The 24862-nt window shown below is 46.8% G+C and overlaps 1 protein-coding gene across 2 annotated transcripts in view; it reads right to left on the bottom strand.

Annotated features, from left to right (window-relative positions):
• Positions 1–807: 807 nt before the first annotated feature.
• MFAP3L (microfibril associated protein 3 like) overlaps positions 808–24862 on the bottom strand; it is a 52537-nt gene continuing 28482 nt past the window's right edge. For both annotated transcript variants that reach the window (XM_004696121.2, XM_045286815.1), the window contains exon 3: positions 808–6442. In XM_004696121.2, coding sequence (XP_004696178.1) covers positions 5520–6442 — 923 coding nt within the window. In that variant the 3' untranslated portion in view covers positions 808–5519. The remainder of the gene's footprint in view (positions 6443–24862) is intronic.

The raw sequence follows: 24862 nt of genomic DNA, 5'->3' as shown, positions 1-24862 counted from the left end.
GCCAATTATGAGACCGATTGCTTCTTGGAAAAACCACTCATGTTAAGCCTTACCAAGCTCCTTTGATTAAAGTCCATGCAGAACATGGCATTCCAAAACCAAGACATATAAAAAAAACTAATTAGCATTTTTTTCATTCAAGGTCGTAAATATCTGGCCTGCTCATATTTTCTCAATCGGGGTGAAACTTCCCTATTTTTTCTTTTGGTGATAACACAAGAACTAATTTTTCCATGATAGCCAACACGATTCTCCTATCCCCTCCTTTTCTTGAGAGAACCTATGTATGGTTACATGAGGTTATTATTGTATAACTTAGCTGTTTGATTTGCTGCTTCTGTCTACACTCCTTAGACAGCCTTTCCCCTGCATCTGACTTCCCCAATTGGCAGTGTCTAAGTGCGCTCCACACCTCAACCTCCTGAGCACATTCTGGGACAAGATCTGGATTTGGAGCCCTTGAGCTGATCTCAGGGCCATGCTGCTCTTCGGGCTTCTTTCTCTCAGGGTGGTGTTCCTGGACATGTGTGTCCTACTCTGCTGGATTCTCTACCACAAACTGATGTGGCATGCTGGAGACAGAACACAGTGAACTGCCACGGCATTAGTGAAAAGGAAGAAGTGTTAGGGTGGATGGATTTGAAAAATAAAATGTAGCTTGACAGAAGAATGATTTCATTGCCCTCTCTCGATGCCGCAGCTACACAAGGCAGGGACAAGAATTGGCTACAGGTTCCATGTCTCTAGAAAAAGCAAGTGAGACCACAATGACATACGCTGCAGGTCAGATACAATACACATGCCACATACCTGCACAAACCGTTTATTAAAGCAACAATCAAAAGTACAAGATGGATCACATGATTGTTTGTGGCTGTTGCTCTTGTAACATCAACTTAAATATTAGTCATTTGCTTACATCGTTATTGTTTAAGTGAACATTTGGTAGCTCACAAAAATTGCCGGTTTGACATTTCTTCCCAGATAATTAAAAAAAAGTATCTTATTGTAGCAACGGACACTCAGAACTACTGAAATACAGCAAACGAGCATAAACAACAGCATCTATTTTGGCCTGACTCACTGTTAGCAGCTTCGCGGTGGCTGAGTCGAACATCTGAAGGCTTCTATTGTTACTCAAATAAAAACAACCTGTGCTAGAAGAGTCTTACAATCACTTGTTTTCTATCTTCATATTCTCTAACTTCAATTCTGACTGCGATATTGTTGTATTTGTCCTGTTATAAATTCCATCTCCAAAAAACAAAACGCAATTAAATACCATATTCACTCTCATATATTTTCTTATATAATAGACAAACACTTGGTCCTTTGGAAAATATAACAAGAATTCTATTTGATTTTCTTCCCCAACACGGCTTTGTGTAACCCAAACCCGCTTAATCGCTGTGGCAATCCTAAACCAAGGCATTAGGAAAGTAAGCTTTGTGATCTACTTGAGTATATTTAAATAAACAGAGACTATAAAAATGATTACGACCTTGAAGATAACAGGTAGTCCAAATATGCGTGAACCTACACTGTGACTTAAAGATGATCAATAAATTAGTTTTAATTGAGTACCAAGACTAGAAACACGGTTTATCATCTGAAAGGATTGCCAAACGGGTGTGTGATGCTACGTTCAGGACAGCAGCCGAACCGTGCTGAGAAAGGAGTGTACCGGGAAACAAGATCTGACCTAATGAACAGAGCCGTAGGGACTGCTATTTAAGATTTCAGCACTGACACTCCACTGTGTTCCAATCTGTGTGAGAAAAGGTGTCAGATGTGCCTTTCCAACGTGTTCTCTCAAGGCTGGGACTGGGTGTTAGCGGATTTGAGTGGGCTGCACGACTTTTAGAGTGTTCTCTTCAGAGCATGCAAATATTCTTTGCACCTTCCATTTTCCTCATTGATTAAGGGCTGGGCATAGGGAGCTTGGTTCACCAAACAGTTAAAACCTTAGCACGTTGTCAGTCTTTAAAATCATGTATGACGTCATGACGGAATTCCCTCTTCCCGTGAAGTTTTGTGGTTGCTCTTATGTCCCATTTGCCCTTCAAAGGGGACACATTTCGATAATGCAATGCAAACTTCTGCAATGAAAAGTAAAAACAAACAAACCAAAAAACAAGGAAGTGAAGGGATTCCAGAAGCCACTGTGTAGGGTGTCAAGCCTTGAAATTTGGTTTTGGTTTTGACTAAAAAATCAAACAAACAATAAAATGTTCATTCATAGCTGAGAATAAAACACTCTGGACGTAGTAACACAGCACAAACACGCTTGCGATGGGTGAGAACATTCAGGCATTTTTAGAGATTTCTATATGTTACCTATCACATTTGGTTCCTAGAGATTTTAGTCAAGTATTAGTAGTTCTTTTTGCCAAGTACGATATACAAAAAGATGAGAATAGTAGATGTGCCCTAAAGATATGAAAATATAATATATAAAACAAAATCAGTATAAATTACATAGATTTTCAGTATAAAATTCTGTTTTCCATTTAGAATAAATACCACCCAAGCTTACCGATAAGTGAATCAAATATGCACATGTAGCTTAATCATTTTCAGAACTTCAAGAGGGAAAAAAATCACTAAGATGCGTCCAGGAGGACGCAGAAACCAAAAAGTGTTTGATTTTAAGAAGGACTTCACAGGACCCAATTGGCACAACTTGAGATTAATTTAGTATAGGACTTTTAAAGCTGTCCAAATCAGTCAGTCTCTCTCTCTCTTACACACACATTCACAATGGTCATTTGTCTGTGAATTTCCATGAAGCTTAACAGTTCACGTGATCTTTGAAAATTCAGCTGAAACAAATGAGGTCCTGTGTTTCACGATCTGCGGAAGGCCTCTCTCATTTGCCAAAGAAGCTATAAAACTGAAGGGAAGCGTGTACAATTTCTGACAGGAGAAATCCCCTTTTATAAGTCAATCTCCCCTTCGGTCAGCTATGACTACATCAAGAGCATCTCAACGCCTTGAAGAGGGAGACTATTTGGAATAATCTGTGTGTGCCACCTACTCCCTCCTCAATCTACAGAAGCTAAAACCAATCAGGAAACATTCTTTGGTCGCCTAATTCTGTTCTTACTTCACAAAAAATATGCTCATTTTAGCTCAGTATCTTTCTAGATAGAACAAATGCCTACGTGCACTTTTCTTCTGGGATTTTTGTACTTGGGTTTGGGTGCAATGAGCAAAGAGGAGGAGGAGGAAAAACACAAGATTGCAAAAGGAGCTTTCTAAATGGTTGCTTCCTTGCACACACAGGTGCGTGGGGAGAATCTGTTCACCTCCATAACAACTGGAAAACTTTTCTAAGAGCTGGAGATACCGACCCTGGTCCAGAGAGCCCAGATAGGAATCCCAGTTTATCCTGACTGCCCAGCACTAATGTATGTGTCCATCCCAGACATGATGCCAAACGGGTCATTGCCCATCAAGAAAATCCAATCAAATCCCATGTCTGTGGGATTGCCTGTCACACCAATTACCTATAAACAAAGACACCCATTAAGGTCACCTCCCAAGCCCAGTCCCCTAAGTTACAGAGGCAGATACACTGGCTGCGATGTTTGCACGACCAACACATCCGGTCTGGTCCCCACTTTGGTTCTGCGAAGTGCTTGTCTCGGGCAATGGCGGCCACTGTGGCAGATTTATAAGCTTTCCATAAAACTCTAAATGTTTGTGCTACCAGGGCCAATCAAGTACAACCCACATGCTTTACAGAAGGCGGGGATTAAACCTCAGAGAGGGCGCAAAAGGAATTGCCCACATTTACTCCCTCGGGTGTTGACTGGGTGAGGACTACACACATGGACCTAGTTCCTTCCTCACTGCCCAAGGGCCCTGTGTAACATCTGTGGCCATGACCCTTAGAACTGCTTTAATGTGCCTGTGTCTCTTGATCCTATGTCAAAACCAAATGTCACTCATACTCCCCACCGCCAGATCCTCTACATGACAGACGTGGTCCTACTGCATTTACTTGTTTGTTTGGTGAGGGGTGGAGAACACAGCTTGGTTAAAATGTTGTCATTTTGTAAAGCGGTGTTTTCCACTTCAATGTGGTTTGCAGCGTGAAAACATTCGGTGAAGCCAGAGTGGACTGTCTTGGAAGGACATCACTGTGAGGGAGTTCTGGGAGGAAAGGGCACTGACAAGTTGCTCCCACTCGTTCAGTCTGCCCTCTCTTACAGATGAGGAAACCGAGATCCAGATGTGCCCAAAGCCTAAGCTACTGGAGTAGGTCTGCCTTCGCTGTATGGCATCACGCTGTCTTGCATGTACCAGCTTTCGTGGAGGGCTGAATCATCATGCCATAATTTTGGCATGTGGTTTGATGGCACTGTCTCCTAAACCATTGTTCTAACCCTTTACTCTCCCCTTCAGGGGAGCCTGAACTTTTACTGTCCCCACCAAGCCAGCTTCACGGTTCACAAAGGAGGACCCGTGGACACCACTTCACAGACCCTTCCAACCTGCTGCTCCAAAGCAGTGGCTAAGGTCCCCGCAGCCCTTCTGGGACACCAGAGTCCACAGCTGACAGGAGCTCACCACAACAGCTCCGCCTTTGGCTGCACTATGGTGTCCAGGTAAAGAGTCAGCCTTTGTTTGGAGGGTGATGTAATTCAAAGATCAACAGCGGTTTTCAAGGGTCATATGGGTATACATAGCCTTTTATAGTAACTCTTCACACCCCCGTTGAGCTCACCAAAAGGTTCCCAGAATTGGATAAGTAAACACATTTTTATTTGGCTATTAAAGTGCTATTTCCTAGGCACACACAAAAAAAATTCTCCCTCGGTTTCACAATAGCAGCTTCGTTGGACACACACAAAATAATGCATGAAAATAAGCCTGGGAAACAAAGAGTCATCATGAGCCTAGTGACTGCTTTGGAACATCACAGGTGGCTTTGAGGCTATGAGCCCTCATCCCGGTGACTGGGGCCCAAGTGTCTGAGGTACGTGTTCTTGGGCAAAATAAGAACAAACATGACAAAGAGGGCGGAACCAGAAACAGCAATTAATATTAATATAATAACGACTCCAATGTGAGGGAAGAGTGAACCTAATTCAAACTAAGAAGAAAGTGCAACGAACCCATAAACGTGCATTTGCTAAGACAGGAGACTTATCATTTTTAAAAGAGAAAGCAATGCAGGGCGCATGGGGCAGGGATCATGAGCTCAGAATGTCAGGAAGGGCATTGCCAATCAAGGACTTTGGCCGAGAACATCCTCTAAGAGTCGTGTCAGGCAAGCAGACACCTTCTATTGGTCTGATTAGTCCTGTACCCTGCTGCTTCCCATATCCTTTGCTCCTGGGGAAATGCCAGTCCCAGAGACTGCACACAGGCGAGCCCCCTTTTAAAATGGCATCACTTCTGTCTAAGGGATGAGTCTCCTGGTAAGGCTTAGTGGCAAGTGCGGATCAGGACTGTTATTTCAAGGAGCAGCCCCTGTTTTCCTTGATATGCATAGCTTTGCAGCGTTGGAATTAGACATGGCTTTCGTACACAACGCAGGTGTTTTTGTCCTGGGCCACTGCTGGCTCTGGGTGCGCTGGTGGAAGTACTTTATCTGACGCCTCAACAGGTGTCGGTTCTTCCGATGTGAGCTCCGTGGATGTTACATCGGTGGAAGGTTCTGCGGTTTCCGGGGACTGTTCAGCCGATGGCTCGGTCTCCTCTTCATCTTTGCCCTCTAGTGGCCTGCCTTCTTGGTCTTCCACGTGGTCCTTGGTGGCCTGCGGGTGGACCGACACCTGGATGGCAATCTGCTGGGGCTGTTCGTGCAGGGAGGAGGTGTCCGAGTCGGCGGTGGGGGAGTCGCTTGGCTTCAGGGCGTTTGGGATGGTGTAGACCTCGTCCCTGTCGGGGGCTTCCTGGCCTTCTGGAGCATGCCTGACAAAATTCTGCCCCTGCTCCTCCAGCCCCACCACTTCCATGATTTCCTCCATAATCGTCCTGCAGTTCATAATCAGAGGCGGCAGAGGCACACTCCTGGCCAGCTCTTCGATGTAGCGGGCAAATTCCATGGTTTTGAACTGGGTGACTTTGGCGAGCTCTAAAGTTTTGGCTGAGGTGATGATGGGGATCCGCTTGGCAATCTCGAAGGCTTTCTGCAGCTTCTCGGCACCTTCGGTCCTGAAGAACTCGTTGATGGCTTTCTCCGTCTTCTTCAAGTGGCTGCTCATCATGCATAGGCGGGTGATGTTGAGGACCATGACGATGGTGAAGGCCACAAGGCAGACCACCATGTAGTAGACGCCCATGTCTCCCGAGGTAAAGATGACTCTCAAGGTCACTGTGTTGTTGACGGTGCCATAGATGTTAGACGCGACGCAGGTGTATTTACCTCGGTCTGAAAAAGACACCTTGGTGATGTTCAGGAGGCCGCCGTCGTGCATCTGCCATTTTCCTGTTGGGAGGGGGTGGGGAGAGAAGAGAGTTCAATCCAGGGCATACGATTCCCGGTGTAGCTACAGCAAATGCTTGGACGTCCCTTTGGCTCTCTACTCCCGGCCTTACTGCTCACGACCACAATTACCGCATAGGCTTCCTGTGCGCCAAGCTGTGGCTAAGTGCTTCCCTGGCTCCAGTTTACAAGGTGAGCAAACTGAGGCACAGTTAGGTTAAACAACTCACCCAAGGCCACCAGTTTGGGAAATGTAAAACCTGGAAGATAAAGTCAAGCCCAAGAGTCTGCTCTCTTAACCATCAAGCAGTACTGCGCAATGAGCCCCTGGGCGGGTTCAAATCAATAGCCTTCCCGTTAGTGGTTGACAGCGTAACCATGTGTGCCACCAAGTGGCTCCCCACAGTCCTCATTTTTTAAAACAAAGAAACGAAAACACTGCTTTCCTGAGATCATCGCTAACCGCAGCATCGAATTTTCGAATGCGCCCATGCATAAGACTCTCCCAGATGCATGTTTACCAGGGTCAAACAAGTTCAAAGCCGCTCAGAATATAAAGTATTTCAGCATTAGCTTAAAATCTGACGTCAGCACTAGATTCTGTTTACCTGACTTCCTCATATTTTAGAAGTGATCCTTGAATGGCCTCAGTTAATGACAACATAACCTACGTCATTAATTTTGAGAAGCTGCAATTGTTTAGCCGACTTAAAGCTACAAGCCAGCAATGTGAGAAGCTCAGATGCCGAGTATAAGTTAATAGCCATCTATTGTCGCCTTGTGAGAAGACAGCAGGCCTTCTAGACGTGCAGAAGGCACCCTGCCAAAGGTGACTGTTCATCTCCCACGCATGCCCGGGGAAGCCCAGCTCAGATCTGGCATCGCTCTAGAAAGGAAGATCCAGTCCGGTGAAATGATTTCATTTGGATTCCTTCGCAGTCTGTCGAACCCACAGGTCAGAGGACTCGTATGAACCATGGATCGGGCGTTCCCTTTGGGTCTTGGGCCTGAGCCTTCCTGAAATCCTAGCAGCTTCCCAGTCGGTCCCACAGAGCAGGCAGGCCTACGGAGCGGGCAGATGCTTCTCCAGGAAAGCATGCCAGTCCCATCACAGAACAGGAGAAGCTTCTCTGGTCAGGCAGGCAGTCCACCCCGTGGATTCCGTGTCAGTATCTGTCATCGCGCTCGATTTTCATTTGTTTCCGCCCCTTCTGACAGGGACTTTCGGCCTAACATTTTCTGAAAGCTGAATGTTCCTTTTTGTGGCCTTTGTTTGGGGATCCTGTGAGCACCTTCGTGGCCCAGGCCTCCACGGGCTGTGGCACGAGGCCAAGAAAGGGCCTTCTTGACTCCAGCATCCCTGCTCCTGGGAGCATTCTGGAGAAATGAGGTCACTTCTGGGGACGTACGACTCCTGCCATTTGTGGACGTGGTGAATTTGGCAGGGTCTCCCTCCATCGAGGCTGTCTCCGTACTTCGCTTCTGAAAGAACATCTGTGAAGAGTCGTCGCTGGTGTCCTCGAGTGACCCTTTCTAACAAGGGAGCCAGTGTAGCTCTCCAGAGAACACAAGACACTGCTGTTGGAAAATGCGGTGAGTTCTCAGCTTCTCGTGAAGGTATATACACAGGCACCCTTGGCACGTGGCTTGTGAAACATGTTCTCGCTCCCATGGGGTCTGGGCAGACCTCCCACTCCACTCAGTCCTTGGACACAAGAATATGACCTGAATCTATATGACCTGAGGTCAGGGACATTTCATCATCAGTTTTTTTTTAATTTTTATGTTTCCTAAAGAAGTAAGCACAAGAGGAGAAAAAGCAAAATCAAGCTCGGTCAGCCTGTGTGGTGCATCTGGAAGGTACTGGGTTTCAGGTAGCAACACTACACTTGCAGTACTTTCTCGTCCTGGCCTTCTTTATTGGAGAACAGGGAGGAACCAGGGGTGGAGCAGCGTTAAGGGTGAGGTGGTGGCTTGATTTGTGTGGGAAGTGGTTAGAATCCTTTCAGTCACGCTCCACCTGTCCCTTCAGTGGGAAAATTACATGATATAGTATGGAGTCGGGTGCAGAAGAAAAACAGAAGCAAATACTAAATTAAGAAGACAGACATCTAATTGCATTATGTAAACAGCTTTCTCCCCACATAATTTTAATAATAATTGTTTTGGAAAAGTCGAATGCTAAAATGCAACAAATCACACATGATTGGGATATCTGAAAGATGCTTGAATTCAAACGTTATAGTTATTTCCAGGCATGCTCTGTCCATCACCAGGTTCCTCAGCTACTCTGGAATCAAGCACTCCAATACAGGTAACAATTTAGCTACCGTAGGTGTCTGCTGTCAATTTTAAAAGCGGCCTCGTTCGGATTCAAACATAACCTGATTAGGCGACCCTTATGACTAGTTGGGGGACTGTTGAGAGGTTGAGTGAGTTAATTATTATTTAGGAGCCATACATGGACCATGTCTCTTTGGTTAACACCTTTTATACACTGCATCCAGCAATTAACTGCGTTTGCTTTGGGAGTTCAGGCCGCCGTCATGGATCTGTGAAAGGCTTGCCATTGTTGTGCTTGTTCCTCTCCACAGAGTCCATTCCAACCCAGGGCGGCTGCGTGGGTGCCAGAGCCTTTCCACGGGTGAGACATGGTGAAGCCAGCATTCCGGGCTTTTTTCACTAGGCTAGGGGTGCAGCTCTTAGCCATTTGCAGCCCTGGCCCCAGAGATTTATACTTACCTATAAACCACCCCAATTACACATGCTGGCTGCCACCTATTTGATCATCCAGGGAGCCGTGGTGTGTAGTGCCTCCAGGTTGGGTTGCTAACCTCAAAGTCAGAAGGTCAGAACCACCCGCTGCTCCCTGGGAGCTAGATGGGCTTTCTGCGCCTGTAGAGGTCCCCGTCTTGAAAACTCACTGGGGCAGTTCTACCCTGTCCTAGAGGGCTGCTATGAGCCGGCATCGACTTGACGGCTAGACTTTACGATCCTAAAGGCACACTCGTAGTGTGTGCTGTTACGTATAGCTGAGTAATACTTGTTTGAGCTGCAACGCCCTCATCGAATGGATGAGATCACATCGCTCTCTGCCAGCACAATCCTCTGTTTCGAATCCAGGACAAGGACACGGAGACATCTCCTGAGTTTTCCGTCCCTGGTTAGATTCTTCTTGAGACAATTGTTGCCATTATTTTCGATGCAGGCCTCCTCTCAGATATGGGGGACGATCACGTGCCTCTTCAACTTGGACTTAATATTCACTGACGAAGTCATACACACACATCCCCTTCCGAGCCCCACCAAGCTGGAGGAGCCCTCCAAGGTCATGCTCAGCTGCAACACCTTCTCCTGAAAGACACACTCCCTCTCTCCAGAGAGTGACGGCCCCAATGCTGCTGCTCAGCCTCAGCTTGACCATTCGCGATGGAGACAGGGGACCCACGCGTGCTCTGCCACCACACACAGCCCTGAGGAGCAGGAAGACGGCACTAATGCCTCGCCGGGGTCCTCCCGCAGCAGCTTTTGGCCAGGGCTCTGGAGATTCTCCATGGGTCCCACCCGCCTGTGTCCTGAAGCTGTTCCTGCCCAACCCTGCCAGACTCTGCACTGCAGGCCAGCAAGACCATGACTTGTTCTGGAAGGGTCTCGAGGTTAGCCATGGGGAAGTTAGTTAAGAGAACAAAAACACCCACCCCGACGTCACAGAGAATGTTCAGGTAGACCAGGGCTGTCCCTGTGTTTTCTTCTTCCTTTCTTTTCTTCCTTCCTTCCTTCCTTCCTTCCTTCCTTCCTTCCTTCCTTCCTTCCTTCCTCCTCTCTTTCATGAGAAGGCAATAGGGCCGCTTCAAATCAATGTTCATGGTTTATTGCGTATAATAAATTAAACCGATCACCTGCTAGGACAAAAAGTCTTTTTTTTTTTTCTGTTCAGAATAAGTTACTGCTTTGGAATGCTAACCAGAAGTTTAGCAGGGTAAAATCACCAGCCACTCAAGAGGAGCAAGACTAGGCTGTCCACGCCTGTAGATGTAGTCTTCGAGACCCACGGGGACAGTTCCACTCAGTCCTATAGGCTCACTATGAATTAGAATGAAATCCGTGGCAGTGAGTTTGTTTTGGGGGTTTGCTTGCTGGTGTTAGGTACCATTGAGTTGGGGTTCTCACATCGCTTATCACAATCCATACATTCATCCATTGGGAGCCCATTTGCACATGTGCCGCCATCATCATTTTCAAAGCATTCTCTTCCCACTTGAGCCCCTGAAAGCAGCTCCCCATTTCTTCCCTCTCCAACCCCCGACCCAGCCTCCCTCACAAGCCCTTGATAAGTTATAATTATTATTTTCATATCTTACATCATCTTCCGTCATGCCTTACCCACTTTTCCATTGTTCGCCCTCCTGGGAGGGGGTTATAGGTTGATCCTTGTGATTGGTTTCCCCTTTCTCCCCCCACCCTCCCCTAATCCTCCTGGTATCTCTACAGGGTTTATCTATCCTGGATTCCCTGTGTTTCAGGCTCTTATCTGTAGCAGTGTGCATGCTCTGGTCTAATCTAATGATAGTGGGGGGGTGGGGGGAAGGAAGGACCAAAGAACTAGAGGAAAGTTGTGTTTCATTGGTGCTATAATGCACCCTGACTGGCTCATCTCTTCCCAGTGACCTCTCTGTGAGGGGATGTCCAATTGTCTACAGATGGGCACTGGGTCTCTGCTCCATGCCCCCTCCTCCCATTCACATTGGTATGGCTTTGTTTTCAACAACTGAGCGGGGACATCAATGCTCTGGGCTAAATTATGCTGCAGGTCGATCTATGACTTCAGCCCAAGTAGAAAGCTAAAACGTCAGCCACTGCTGCCAAGTCAGTTTTCTTACACGCTGTGTTTCTGGGAGATGTAAGAGAAGCAGAACATTTTGGTTTCACTACGAATTTCTGAATAGAATAGGAAAGCTCACCGTGCAAAATCTTTACCTGACCCTGTGCATGCTAGCTAGCCCTTGCTTCTTGAGCCTCACTGGCTTGCAGCTCTGTGCCCTGGCCCCTGACAGTTCTCCCCCTCCTCCCCTCACCCCGAGGCTAACATGCTGACACCCACAGGCTGAGTGCATGGCTGCATTTCCACTGAGACTAGAGACGGCCTGGGGACTCTGCCCTAGTCTCTCCCAGGAAACCCCACGCGTGAGCATCACACATGCGAATCTGCCCCCATGAGCGGGAGGTACTGTGGGGGCAGTCACTCCTTTGCAGAGAGAGAAGCTAACAGATGTCATTTCTCAGCTGTACCTCCGTGTATGTGCTGTGCTGCATAACGAAGCTGGTATTTTGAGAAGGGTAGGGATCTTTTTTTATCTTGTGCACTCAGTCAACAAATATTACTGAATAAGCTGTCTGTGTTCCAGACCCCACGCTAGACTATGAAAATACAAAGAAGTAAATTCCCGTCCAATGATGAAAACCAATTCCAACAGAGGATGACAGTACATGTGGTGGATATGACAGGATGGGATGGGGCAGTGGCATTTTGAGGGGAGAACTAGGGTTTCCTAGCGATGAGGGTGGAAACGGGATGGAAGGAAACGGAAAGAAGTTTTCAAGGCCAGAGGGGGAAGGTGGCAAGGAAGGAGCTTATGAGCAAAACAGAGAACATGGTATAAGCTGCTTAAGTCTAACAAAGCAAAAATTAAAACACCCTGCCAACAGGTTGGTTCTAAGTCATGGGAACCCCCATATAACATTTCCTAGACTGTAACTCTCTCCAGGAGCAGGCAGCCTCCTCTTTCTCCCGAGGAGCTGCTGGTGGGTTTGAATGAACAGTCCCCATGAACCATTCTGAACAGGGTCTCGGCAGATGTCCAGGATACAGTGGGAGAAAACTGCAGAAAGAATTCATGAAAGGTCAGGTTTACAGGACCGCCAGAGCTATTCTGCACTGAACTTTGAATGGAAGCTAATCCTATAGGTCATTTCTCAACAAAATGACAACACCTAGCTCCTTGCTGAAGTCTATATGGCATGCCTAAAACCAAAAAGGGCTTAGATGGAGCCAAGGCTAGTGAAATGCCAGGAAGGCCTCTAAACATTCAGGAGCACCGCCTGATCCTTGGGCGAATGTAGGCAAGCTGCAGCAGGACCTCATTTCCCTGACTTTCCCTCTGGCCGACTGGCCACCTTTTCTTTCTTGTTGGTTCTAGGCAATCGCCTGCCTGCGGACCTTCCTCTGCGCTTCCTGTCTGCCTGCATGGCACGTCAAAGCCCGCTCCCCTTTCCCTGCCCCCTCATTTCCAGCCCCTCTCCCAATACATTCTGAGCCCAATTGAGATATGCCCTGGCATCCCTAAGAAAGTCTTTTCTGACTCTTGGCCAACTCAGTGGAGACGAAATATACGTCTAGAATCATATGCCGATGAATGTGAGAATTCAAAACTAAGAGGGCAAAGGTTTTAAAAAGTTTTTATCCTGAATGACATAGTTCCAGAGTCAACCTTTCCTCCCCTGCCAACCTTCTTCAGGATAAACCCTAACCTTGGCCCCATACCAGGTAGGTGGCTACCTGGGAGCCCTGGGCACACTGTGGGGGCAGAGCACACAGAGGGGAGACTGCTGGAGACATCTCACGGCACAACGCCGTCTTTCGGTAAGACAGCCATCAGGAGGTCACCCAGCAATTGGAGAAGTGGATCAGCAGTATCCTATGGTTAACGGTAAATCTGCGCACACAGACAGATTCTATGGTTCAGGGTCTATAGTGACCCAATGAAAAACCCACGTAAATCAGAACTATGGTTCACGTGAACAACAATTTGATCACAGTATGGCTACACATTGAGTAGCAGCAATCCATTCTGGAGCGGAAAGACTAGAAAGTAAGAGCAAAACCTACACAGATGCTGTGATTCCAGCTCTGCTCCTAACACCCTTTCTACTAAAATCCTAAACCTTGCCAGTTTTTCCTGAGGATTAGCGAACATTAAAAATGAACACCGTACTCAAATACTAAGCTCTTCTATCCCCCCCCCAATTTACTTAGGATTTCGGTTTTCCTTAGAGAGAGAGCATTCCCTGAAGGTGTCTGTAAACAGAGGAATGGCTTATCTACATCCCCAGTGAGCACTGTAAACAGATCCCCACTCTGTTCACACCCTCTGGGATCCCGCGGGCTCTTACTTCCACGTGGGTGGGCTTCTCGCCGAGTTCTCTCTACAAGTCAAGCATTGTGCTTTCTTGAAGCCAACTTAACATGTTCAGGTGGTAAGATTTTCAGTCAATGCGTCTGCACACGTAAGTGAAATACAGCGTTCCCTTGACCAACGATCCTATTGAATCAGCACTCTTCCAAGAAGACCAGAGTGCGTGTGTGTGCTTTCGCGTCTGTACAGATGGTGCTTATTTTTTGATATGTGAAGTAGAGGAACCTGAAAGAAAAGATCCTTGCCGTTTTACTAAACATAATTGGAGAACAGGTGTGGTGCTGCCTGGCTGCACCTGGTCCACACTTCTGCAGTAGATGGCAGCTCTGTGAGGCCCGTCTGGTCATAAGCATCACATGGTGCACATCACGTTCTCCCCACTTCCCAGTCCCACCCATTCACCCCCTCCTCGGAGACGTCTGTTCAGCGTACCAGGGCCCCTCTCATAAGCTGGTTCCTACATCACGTGGAGCAAAGGCAGCCTGGGATAATCCAGGCTGAGCTCAGCTTTCACAGCAAAGTCGAGCACAAGGGCTTTGCTGTCCCCACTCAGCGGTTACGCACAACTTGAAGGTGCAAACAGTTCCTGAAAAGAGCCTGTCTTTTCATTTCCTAGCAAACAGGAAGCATCTGGCCCTTCAGCTAATTTGACCTGGTAATTTCACCGAGCATCCAGTTCCACGCTGACAAGCTTCTTTTCAGAGCAAAGCTACCGGTGGCCTCTGAAGGCAGGAATACGAGTCATATCAATAACTGATTCATATCAGTCAATATCAATAACTGATTCATATCAATAACTTCCACTTGGAGAACCTCAACTCCCATTTTCATCTGCGGTGGATCTGGAAAGGGTCTTCCCAGTGCTGAAAGGCTTCATACCATGACTCGATGCAGAAATGTAACCTAAGTTCCATAGACTGAACCATTATCTGAGACAACTTATTACTGGTTCAAAAATCGACTTACAGGTGATTCTTTGGTCCGCTAAGGAGCACTGCTCTGGGCTAGATGACTACGTGCCCAACTTAAAACAAACTCGCTGCCCGAGGGTCCATTCTGGCTCACGGCTCCGGGGGCAGGGTCCGGCTGTCCCTGAAGGTTTTCAAGGTGGTGAACCTTCATGGGGGCAGAAGCATTGTCTTCCTCCCCGAGTGGCCGGTGGGTTCAAACCTTGGACCTGGCTGTTAGGAGCTCATCATGCAGCCCTTGCGCCACCAGGCCCGTGTCACACGTGGCAGTGCTTGGTGTGGCAGATGTCCTGTGCACTGCAGGGTGTTGAGCAACACTGTACTCTATAGTACACTATACTTACTGATCACTCTCATCACTACCTGGCAGTAAAAAAGAATTGTCCCTGGGCCACAGGTGAGAAACCTATGGCTCAGAAAGCTACGGAGCTTGCTCGAAGCGAACGATAATGTGATACGTAGGAAGTTCAGTAACACAGTCATAAAGTACAGAAATTCTGTTTCATACATTTTGATGAATTCCTCTTTTAACCCTTAGATATTTATTTTACTAAAAGGGAATTCAATACTATATTTTCATAGGTTAATACATTTCTTCACACTAATCTTAAAGGTACAGGACAAGCTACCTTTAATGCTGTCGAATGGTCTGTTCAGTATGAAGATGACACACTACAGCTTTAAAACGGAGGACAAACCTTGGCGCTGTCCCTAACAGAAGTAGTGAAAGGGCACTACATTCTATAATTTGCAGATTTAGAGAACAATTCTAAAGCAATGGACCAAACAAACAACAACAACAAAAACACGTGGCCATGGAGTGGATCCCAACTCATAGTGACCCTACAGGACAGGGCACAGCTGCCCCTGTGAGTTTCTGAGGCTGTAATGCTTTGAGAGAGTAGAAAGCCCCACCTTTCTCCTGAGGAGCGGCTGGTGGTTTCAAACTGCAGTTCCCAGCCCAGAGCTCCTCCAAGTAATGAACAGTAACTGCCAAACTTATAACCATGGCCCCCTGAGACCGGAGTAGTAGTTGTGAACCCGGGGTATGAGCAAAAGGCACAGGGGCCCTATCTGGCCTCTTCTAGCTCCACAAGGGAGGAGGGGATGCATCCCTGCCCCAGCCCACGGCACGCAGAGGGCACCCAGGCCTCCACCTCCATCTTTCTTGACCCGATGCTGGCACCAGCTGTGCCTTGCAGGCACTCTAGTTTTCTGCTGGGTTTGATAATCCGTTGAATGGCCACAGAAAACTCAAAGACAACACTCGCAATTACGGGGGTCTATGGCGGAAGTTAACAGGTACCACAAGCCAGGATCAGAGAACAGAAAGGACAGTCATTCGTCCACAGCAACCCCTCCTCAGCCAGCAGCCCACCTGACACCCCACCCCCTCACTGTCTCCTGCACCCCGGCCTCTGGGACACAGAACCTTTGCTCTGTCTCAGCAGGGCTCCTTGGTTCTGTCCCATGGTTTGGTGACCTGTTCTCTGTTCTCTGCACGTTAGCTAGAGGTCTCAAATATCCTCCACTGGTGGGGCATCTTCCGTGATGGTCCTAGGATTTTGGTTGTATAGGAGGATATGCGTTGGGCTGCTAACCGCAAGGTCAGCAGTTCCAAACCACCAACCACAAAACAGGAGAAAGATGAGGCTTTCTACTCCTGTGATGACCTACAGTTTGGGAAACCCAAAAGGGCAGTTTTACTCTGTCCTACAGGGTCACGACGCATTGGAATAAAATCGGGAACAGTGAGTGTGATTTTTGTTGTTGTTGTTTCTGAGGTTTTGAGATGGCTCTCTTATACATGGAGGAATGGCTTGGATGGAGGTATGGTTGTTTGGGTTCTGTTTTGCAGTTCAATTGTTGTATGTCTTTATTATTTTTTCCCCAAAACCATTTTACTGGGAGCTAATACAGATATCCTATCATTCCATAAATTCAGTCGCATCCAGTAGTATTGTACAATCGCTACCACAATCAGTTTCAAAACATTCTCTCCCTTCTTGAACTCCCTTGATATCAGCTCCCCTTTACCCCCCCCCCCCCCATTATAACACCCTCCCTCCCCTCCCTGGAACCCTAATTCTACGTGCTGTCTTTCAACAGACTACACTCCAGGAAACACGAGCTGGTCACCTGCTTTACCACCTCCAGTAAGGAAGAGACACGGAATACAGCCCACATTAACCCTGTCCACTAGCCTCGCAGAAAATTTAAACCACCCTGGGACTATACCCACAGGCTAGGATTTACAACACATCACAAAAGGGGTGACAGACAAAAGTGGGGCAGGAAGAAATCTCACTTCACCACAGTGTAAGCCCTGTGATCAGTGACAGGAGCCTGTAAAACTTGAATCCACAGAACAACTCAAACCCTCAATGTAAAAGGCTCAAACTTGAATGTGGACAAGCCTTTACCGGGACCAAGTCATGTCAGCAGCTGACTTTCTTGAAATGCTGGTTACTTAACATCTGATAAAGGAGCTAATGCACATTCAAAGGGTTTGAAGTCAGAGCAAGAAGCCACCGCGAACACACACATGGCAATTAGTGCCTGAAAGACCTGGGACTTCTCCAAATATTTTCTGACAACTATGGACATGCCCCTCACCTCTAACAGAAAAGACCACGGGAAGCAGTAAATGGCGTGGATATTTGTGGTTCTGGATGTGAGCTCAGTTCTGAGCTGTCCTGTGATACAGTTGGTGGCGCTCAACATGTCCATTGGAACTACAAAAACAAAACAAGGCAAACAAAACCATTCTTCTTCCAGAAATAGATTGCGTATCCGCCTCTCTTGGTCCTGTGGAATGGAAGTGACAAGCATCGGGGAAGCACAGAAAACTAACAGCTGCTGTTGCTGCCAAGGCCAGGAAATGGGCCATTTTCCAGGGCCCTTTGGGACGGGCAGGAATGTTCACTATCTCACTTTTCCAGCCTAAACAAGAAATGAAATTGTTCTTTTCCAAGCACATCACAAGGTGAACGGTAGCAGTTTGCTCCCAAAGCAACTCGCCGGATGACGTCCGAGTACAGCACTGGCTGTGTTGACTGGCAATGTGAACCACCATGTCGAACGTGGATGTTTCTGCTTAGAACTATCTATGAACTCCTTCCTCACGCACCCTGGCGTGGTCAGGTGTTCCTCGACGCGTCTGCCTGTTAGTTTTCATTAAATGATGCTTCCCATGTCTTTGCCATTAGATCATAAGCCAGGGCCCTCAGAGCTCCCAGCAACCACCTAGGTTCCTGCCTCCAGAGGCTACCAATAAATATTTACCACACAAATACGCAGATGAAAAGGGAAATATTTGGTTTAAGCCAGTCAGCACATCTATAGTGAGCAGCTACTGTGCCTTAAACACAGCATCGAGCACTGGAGCGACAACAAAGAACAAGAAAAGCATGTGGCCCATCCTTCTGAGCATGGGGATGGCAAGCATTAAGCAATCTGTGATCAGACAGATAGGTACTTCTGTGCTGAGTGCTCGATGGGAGCAGGCACCACGGGGAACTGTCCTTGTCTGGGGGGGAGGTGGGAATAGAAAGGTTCTCCCAGGAAGACGGGGTTACACTGAGACCTGGAGTATTAGCAGGTGCGGGTCAGGCATGCTGTTCTAATTGCAGCTGAGTAGACGCTGCTCAGAGAAGAGCGGTTCTCTAGTCTGGGAAGCAGAGAGCAAGGTCTGTCTTCCAAGGTGGCTCTGGGTAGTTTCAAATCTCCAGTTTTTGGCTAGCAGTCAAATGCTTACCCATCTGTGCCACGCCTGGATTGGCACGCTGGTTAGACCATGCTCTGTCTATGCAATAGCCTCTCAATCCACCAGGGTTTGCTTCTGCATATGGAAGGATTAAGGATACTTAGCCATCATTCTTACTGTAAAGATTAGCAATAACACCTGTAACTTGGGGCCGGGCCCTAGGGAATGATCATGGTTGTTATTGAAAATTATATTCAAACGATAAAACTATATTAAACATTATAATGATCATCACAATAAATAACAAAATTATATATAAATGTTACCAATAAGAGTATATGAGTATTGTTAGCTTAGTCTTAAATGTAGTCCCAGTCTTTCTGTCTTAAATATATTAATATAATTTTCTAAACCTACGTTTGATCAAAAATTAAACTAACAGCATCAATCTATACGCGAGCAAATAATCACAGAAGCTGGATTAAATGAGGAAGAATGCAGCACGGGGATTGGAGGAAGGCTAGTTAATAACCTGTGGCACGCAGCTGACACAAAGTTTCTTGCTGAAAATGAGGAGGCCTTGAAGCACTTGCTGCGGAAGATCAAGCCTTTCAGCCTTCCGTATGAATTACAACTCAAGGTAAAGAAGACAACATCCTCACAACTGGACCAATAGGTAACAACATGGTAAATGGAGAAAAGATGGATCTCGTCATGGAGTTTGCTTTGCTTGGATCCACAATCAATGCTCATGGAAGCCAGCAGTCAAGAGGTCAAAGGACACATTGTATTTGGTTAAATCTGCTGCGCAAGACCTCTTTTAAAGTGTTGAAGAGCAAGGAGGTCACGGTGAGGACTAAGATGGGCCTGACCAAGTCATGGTGTTTTCAATCGCCTCATGTGCATGTGACAGTCGGACACTGAATAAGGAGGCCCAAAGAAAAATTGATGCATCTGAATTAGGGTGCTAGCGAAGAATACTGAAAGTACCAAGGACTTCCCAGTGAACAACCGATCCGTCCTGGAAGTACAGTCAGAGGGCTCCTGGGAGGCGATGTCTTCATACTTCAATATACACATGCTGTCAGGAGAGACCAGTCCCTGGAGAAGGACATCATGCTTAGTAAAGCAGAGGGGCAGCGAGAAAGAGACAGACTGACACAGTGGCAGCATCGATGGGCTCGGGTAGAGGAACATTGTGAGGATGGCACAGGACCGTGCAGTGTTTCATTCTGCTGCTCATTGGGTTGCTGTGGGTTGGAACCTACCCAACAGCACCTAAAAACAACACAATTGAACACCTCACTCAAATATAGCTACATTAAGACTGCTAGCCGATCTCTCTGAAAAGTACAATGTATGCCCATGCTTATAATATGGGCATTTCCCTACCAGAAACGAAGTAGCCTAGATTAGGGGTTCTCCTAATGGTCATTCCAGCAAACCAGTTCTCATTTCTTGCTTGGCTGCTAGGTACCATGCTCTGTATACCATCCCACGTCAATTATCCTCTGAAATTACTATTATTATGCTGAGCTGGAACATCAAGTACGACTATCATGAGTTCTTTATAAATTCTAAAGTACATCATCTCCTGAGATTTCAAAATTTCTAACTGATTGCTCAGCAAGCCCGTTGGCTACAAATATGATGGATGGCTGAGTTCCGTGGGAATAGTGCTTTGTGCTAAAGGCTCTGTACTGGCTCGCTCTAACTTAACCACCTTGCTAAACTGATGAAGAGGGAATGAGATGGAGTCAATGAATACGGCCCCCTTCAGCCATATTTCTCTCTGTGATGTACTATCTTTCTGGACTCCGTGCCTGGGGCTATCGTCCGATTTTGGAGGCAGTTCTCCGGTATGGTGATGGATAGGATTAAGGTGCCGGCAAAATGGTTGTACACTGGGCTGCTAGCCTTGAGGTTATCAGTTCGAAACCACCAGCGGCTTTCTCCTCCTGTGAAGAGAAGTGGTCAGTTCTCCTCTGTCCTACAGGGTCATCCTGAGTCAGAACAGATTCCACGGCAGTGAGTTTGGTTTGGGGAGTCTTGGCTTGGAGGCCGAGGACTGGAGAGGGATTTGGCTCCTTGCTGAGAGAGGGGTTGCTGTGGACCACTGACCATCTCTTACTGTTTTGGGCTCCTGGCTTGTGGTAACCTAGAAACTTCCCTAATGCACCCATGGTTCTTTGGTTTTGTTTCCCTGCGAGTCCTGGGTGGGCCCTGCAGTGAATGCTGGAGCCCAGCGTCACATTGAGAGTGCTGTGGGAGGTGGGCCTGCGGTCAGACTACGTCAAGGACAGTGAGGGGAGTCACAATGCGTACAAGAAAGAAGAAAACGCCCTGAAGAGGACTGTAGCGATGGCTGCACAACCTTTAATATGTTTACACCATGGAAAAGCATTTGATGTCAATAAAACTGTGAAGATTAAAAAAAAAAAAAGTTGAAGGGCAAAGGCACATCTAACCCCTGCCTCACGGCAATCAGGAAGTCAGAGGATGTTACATCTGGCCACCCCCCATCCCCCTCTTCACCATTTATACAGGAGAGACTTTTTTTAAAAAAGGTACTTTCTAAGATAGTTATAGTATCCTTTTCAACTAAGACAGCACATCACCTAAATGTAAAGCTGAAAACTATCCAGATCTTTCTAAGATAGTTATAGTATCCTTTTCAACTAAGACAGCACATCACCTAAATGTAAAGCTGAAAACCATCCAGATCCCAGAAGAAAACAAGGGGAAGTTTAGGAGCCACTGGTAGCACAGTAGAGCCCGCTGGTGTCGTGGTTACACATTGCCCTGCTAACCTCAAGATCAGCAGTTTGAAACTACCAGCTGCTTGGCAGGAGAAAAGACTGGACTTTCTACTCCTGTAAAGAGTTACGGTCTCAGAAACTCATGAGGGCAATTCTATCCTATCCAACAGGGCGACTGCAAGGTTTGCTCTGAGTTGGCATCAACCTGATGACAGTGAGTTTGGGTGTTGGGTTTGGTGGCTTAATGGTTAAGCATTGGGCTGCTAACCATAAGGTTACCACTTTGAAACCACCAGCAGCTCCGGAGAAAGGAGGCTTTCTACTCCTATAAAAAGACAGTCTCTAAAACCCACTGGGGCAGCCCTACCCTGTTCTATAGAATTGACTCAGTGGCAGTGAGTTTAATTTACCACCTAGTCTATCAAACATAACTGAAAATTCACTAACAACAGAAGACAAACTGGACAATGCGGACGAAATGAAACATTTGAGTGCATCAAAAGACTTCTCCAAGCAAGTACATCCTCTCCCGCTCCCCCAATAAAAACAACTACAGACTTGGGAAACATTACCTACCTGATGAGGCATAAATTTCTCGAATTTATAGAGAACTTCAACATCTCAACAACTAAAACACAATCTAATTTGAAAATGGGCAAAGATCTGAACACGCAGTTCACCAAAAAAGATATTCAGGCAACTGACAAACGTATGGAAAGACACTCACAATCATTAGCCATCAAAAAAAAAAGAAAAGAAATTCACTACCATTGAGTCGATACTGACTCATGGTGACACTATCGGGCAGGGTAGAACTGCCCCTGTGAGCTTCCAAGACTGTAACTCTTTACAGGAGCAGAAAGTGGCTGGTGGTTTCAAACTGCTGACCTTGTAGATGGCAGCCCAACAAGTAACCACTACACCACCAGGGCTCCCCTTGCAACAATAGCAATAGTAGGAATGATAAAAAGGAAACAAAAAACCCCAGAAAACAACGATGCTGACAAGGGTGTGAGGTGGCTATGATTCTCATAAAAGGCTGGTTGGATGGTATAATGGTGTAACAGCTGTAGAAAACAGTACGGTGATTCCTTAAAAAGCCAGAAATAAGAAATTTCATATGACCCAACAATCCCACTCTTAGATTATTAGGGTGCTTCAGAAAGTTCATGGAAAAATTCAATTCCATTACTTTTTAATTCCATTTCCCCACGAGCTTTTTAAAGTCTCCTGTTATGTTCTAGAGAAATAAGAACCATGACATGGCCAGAGACATGCAGACCCATGTTCCGTGCAGCATTAGTCACACAAGCAAAAGGATGGACACAACCTAAGTGTGCATCAACAGAAGAATGAGCAGACAAATTATGGGGCATACACACTATGGGATACTATCCAGTAATCCACCAAACATCTCACAACACGATGAACTCTGAGGACGGTACGCACAGAGAAATAAGTTGATCACCATGGCCATCCTCTGAGCCATCTTGGCAAGATAAATCACAGGGCTGTTGGAAGAAAGAAACCAATGGGCCATGTTCGAGATCTCTGTCCCAATTAGTGAAGGCCAAGACCTGATGTGAGGCTCTGGCACAGAGATCATGGGTGAGAGTAGAGAAGCCAGGCTGAGGCAAGGAGACCCTGGGACAACACAGAGGTGCAGGGCCAAGACGCTGAGACGACGAGGAAAAGCAGCTTCTTTGCCCGTGGGAACTGAGGCCGTGGGAACAGAGGCCGAGGGATTAAGTGGCTGAAAGGCTGAGGACCAGAGAGAGACTGGGCTGCTGGCTGAGAGCGGGCACTGGTTATGGACCAATGACTGTACCTTTACTGTTGACTGATCCTGCTCTATTACCTTCCCTAATAAGTTATAAACTCCCATACTTGTGAGTTTTGTCTATGAGTTGTGTGTGGCTAACACAACTAACTTTTGAGCCCAGCCCAGAAGTAGTACGTTGTGGGACTAGTTGGTGTGTGAGTAGGGTCAAGAAGAATGGAGGGTAGCGGAATGTCTGCCCCTTCCCTGTGGCAATAGGGAAGCCAGGAGGTCAGCTATGGCCCTCACACCCTTCACGGCAGAGAAACAGCACGAACTAGATCGCAGACATGTATTAGCGTGGGTGAAGAGAGGTTAGACACAACATGACCAAGGCAAAGGAAGACACTGGGAGGGACGCAAGAGTAAGAGGCAACAACTGTAAATACGATTACATGCACAAACCTGTAGTAACAGTAACGACAAACAATAATTTAAAAGTGGCTACATAGGTAGATATGCTGAGCAGGTATGGGATGGCATATGAGAGTATATCTACAAATATTCATAGCTTTAGCAGAGGCCATTTCTACAGACATATTTCTATGTGCTGCAAATACATTCAAATATATAACAACAGGGGTCAAAGGTATACAAACTTTCTAGACATAACTAAGCACCCCGAGAGCCTAAGTCACTGGATTCAAGTGCTTAGGATCATCATCTTGGGAGACATCTAGGCCAACTGGGATAACGCAGTCCATCAAGACAATGTTCTACATCCTACTTTGTCGACGAACGACTGATTAGAGTCCTGGTGGCATAGAGGTTACGTGTTGGGCTCACAACCACCAGCTGCTCCAAGGGAGAAAGACGAGGTTTTCTACTCCTATAGAGTTACAATCTCTGGAACCCACAAGGACAGTTCTATCCTATCCTATAGAGTCACTATGAATCGGAAAGTGAGCTTTAACATCTACAAAACAACCATCGGTCACTTCCCATGCAGAGCAAAGGGTGAAGAAAGTCAAAGAATAAGGAAACCATCCAAAGGACCAATGGACCACACTTACCACTGACTCCAACAGTCTGAAACCGGAGCTACATGGTGCCCCACTATCACTATCAACCACGCTAAACAGGACCACAGTAGAATGTCCTGGACAGAGTGGAGAAAATATAGGGCACAATTAAAAGTCATAAAAAAGACCAAAGTGGCTGCTGATAAAAACTGGTAGAACCCCTGAGATGATGGTCCTTGGTCACCCTTCGAACCTAGAACTGAATCCACTCCCTTGGCTCACCTTTCAGTCCAATCACAGGCCTACAAGTGAAGAGTAACAGCCCGGAGGATGGTGCTTCTCAGAACAATCCACGACATACGAATGGGAGGGAGGCATCAGCATCAGCATCAAAGCTCAGAAGGCAAGAAGGGGCAGGGAAGATGGGTGGACACAAACAGGGGAGTCAGAGAGGAAGCAGAAAGAGCGCTAGCACATGCAGGGGTCTATAAGTAATGTCACAAAATGTGTATAAGTTGTTGATTGGGAAATTAATTGGCCCTCAAATAAAATGTTAAAAAAAAAAAGACAGCACGTCTATGTCTTTGAGGCAGTAAGGTACAGTACCCACAATATTGGGATTGGAATTCAGGTGCTAGGCACTATGCGAGTCCCATAGTTTTCTTACTCTCAGGGTTCAAGGGTCCAGTGCCCAGCTCTGACTTGTTAATGCCCAGGGATAACCTTGACTTCAGGGTCCATATGAAAGTAGATTCGGGCCTGAAGTCCACGTTCCCCTCAATTCAGTCATACCTAGCAGTGGCCCAAGTCTGCTGGATGGCCTCCTGAGGAGGCTCAAGGGCCTATGTGTGTATGTGTTGTCATAGTTACGACCCATCCTTCACAAGTGTGATGTCACTTCCTTTGGCCCTGGCATTGGGGAAGAGGGGGTGTAAGAGTGGACAATCTGGAGGAGAAAACAAGGGACCGACAGTTCCGGGGGGCCATGGGAGAGGGGGAGGTGTGGGGAAAGGAAG

Source organism: Echinops telfairi, unplaced genomic scaffold (assembly GCF_000313985.2).
Source record: "Echinops telfairi isolate 266 unplaced genomic scaffold, ASM31398v2 ScPeMD7_9;HRSCAF=40, whole genome shotgun sequence".
Taxonomy (NCBI): Eukaryota; Metazoa; Chordata; class Mammalia; order Afrosoricida; family Tenrecidae; genus Echinops; species Echinops telfairi.
The sequence above is the reverse complement of the archived record's forward strand: the minus strand, read 5'-3'. Positions and strand labels throughout refer to the sequence as shown.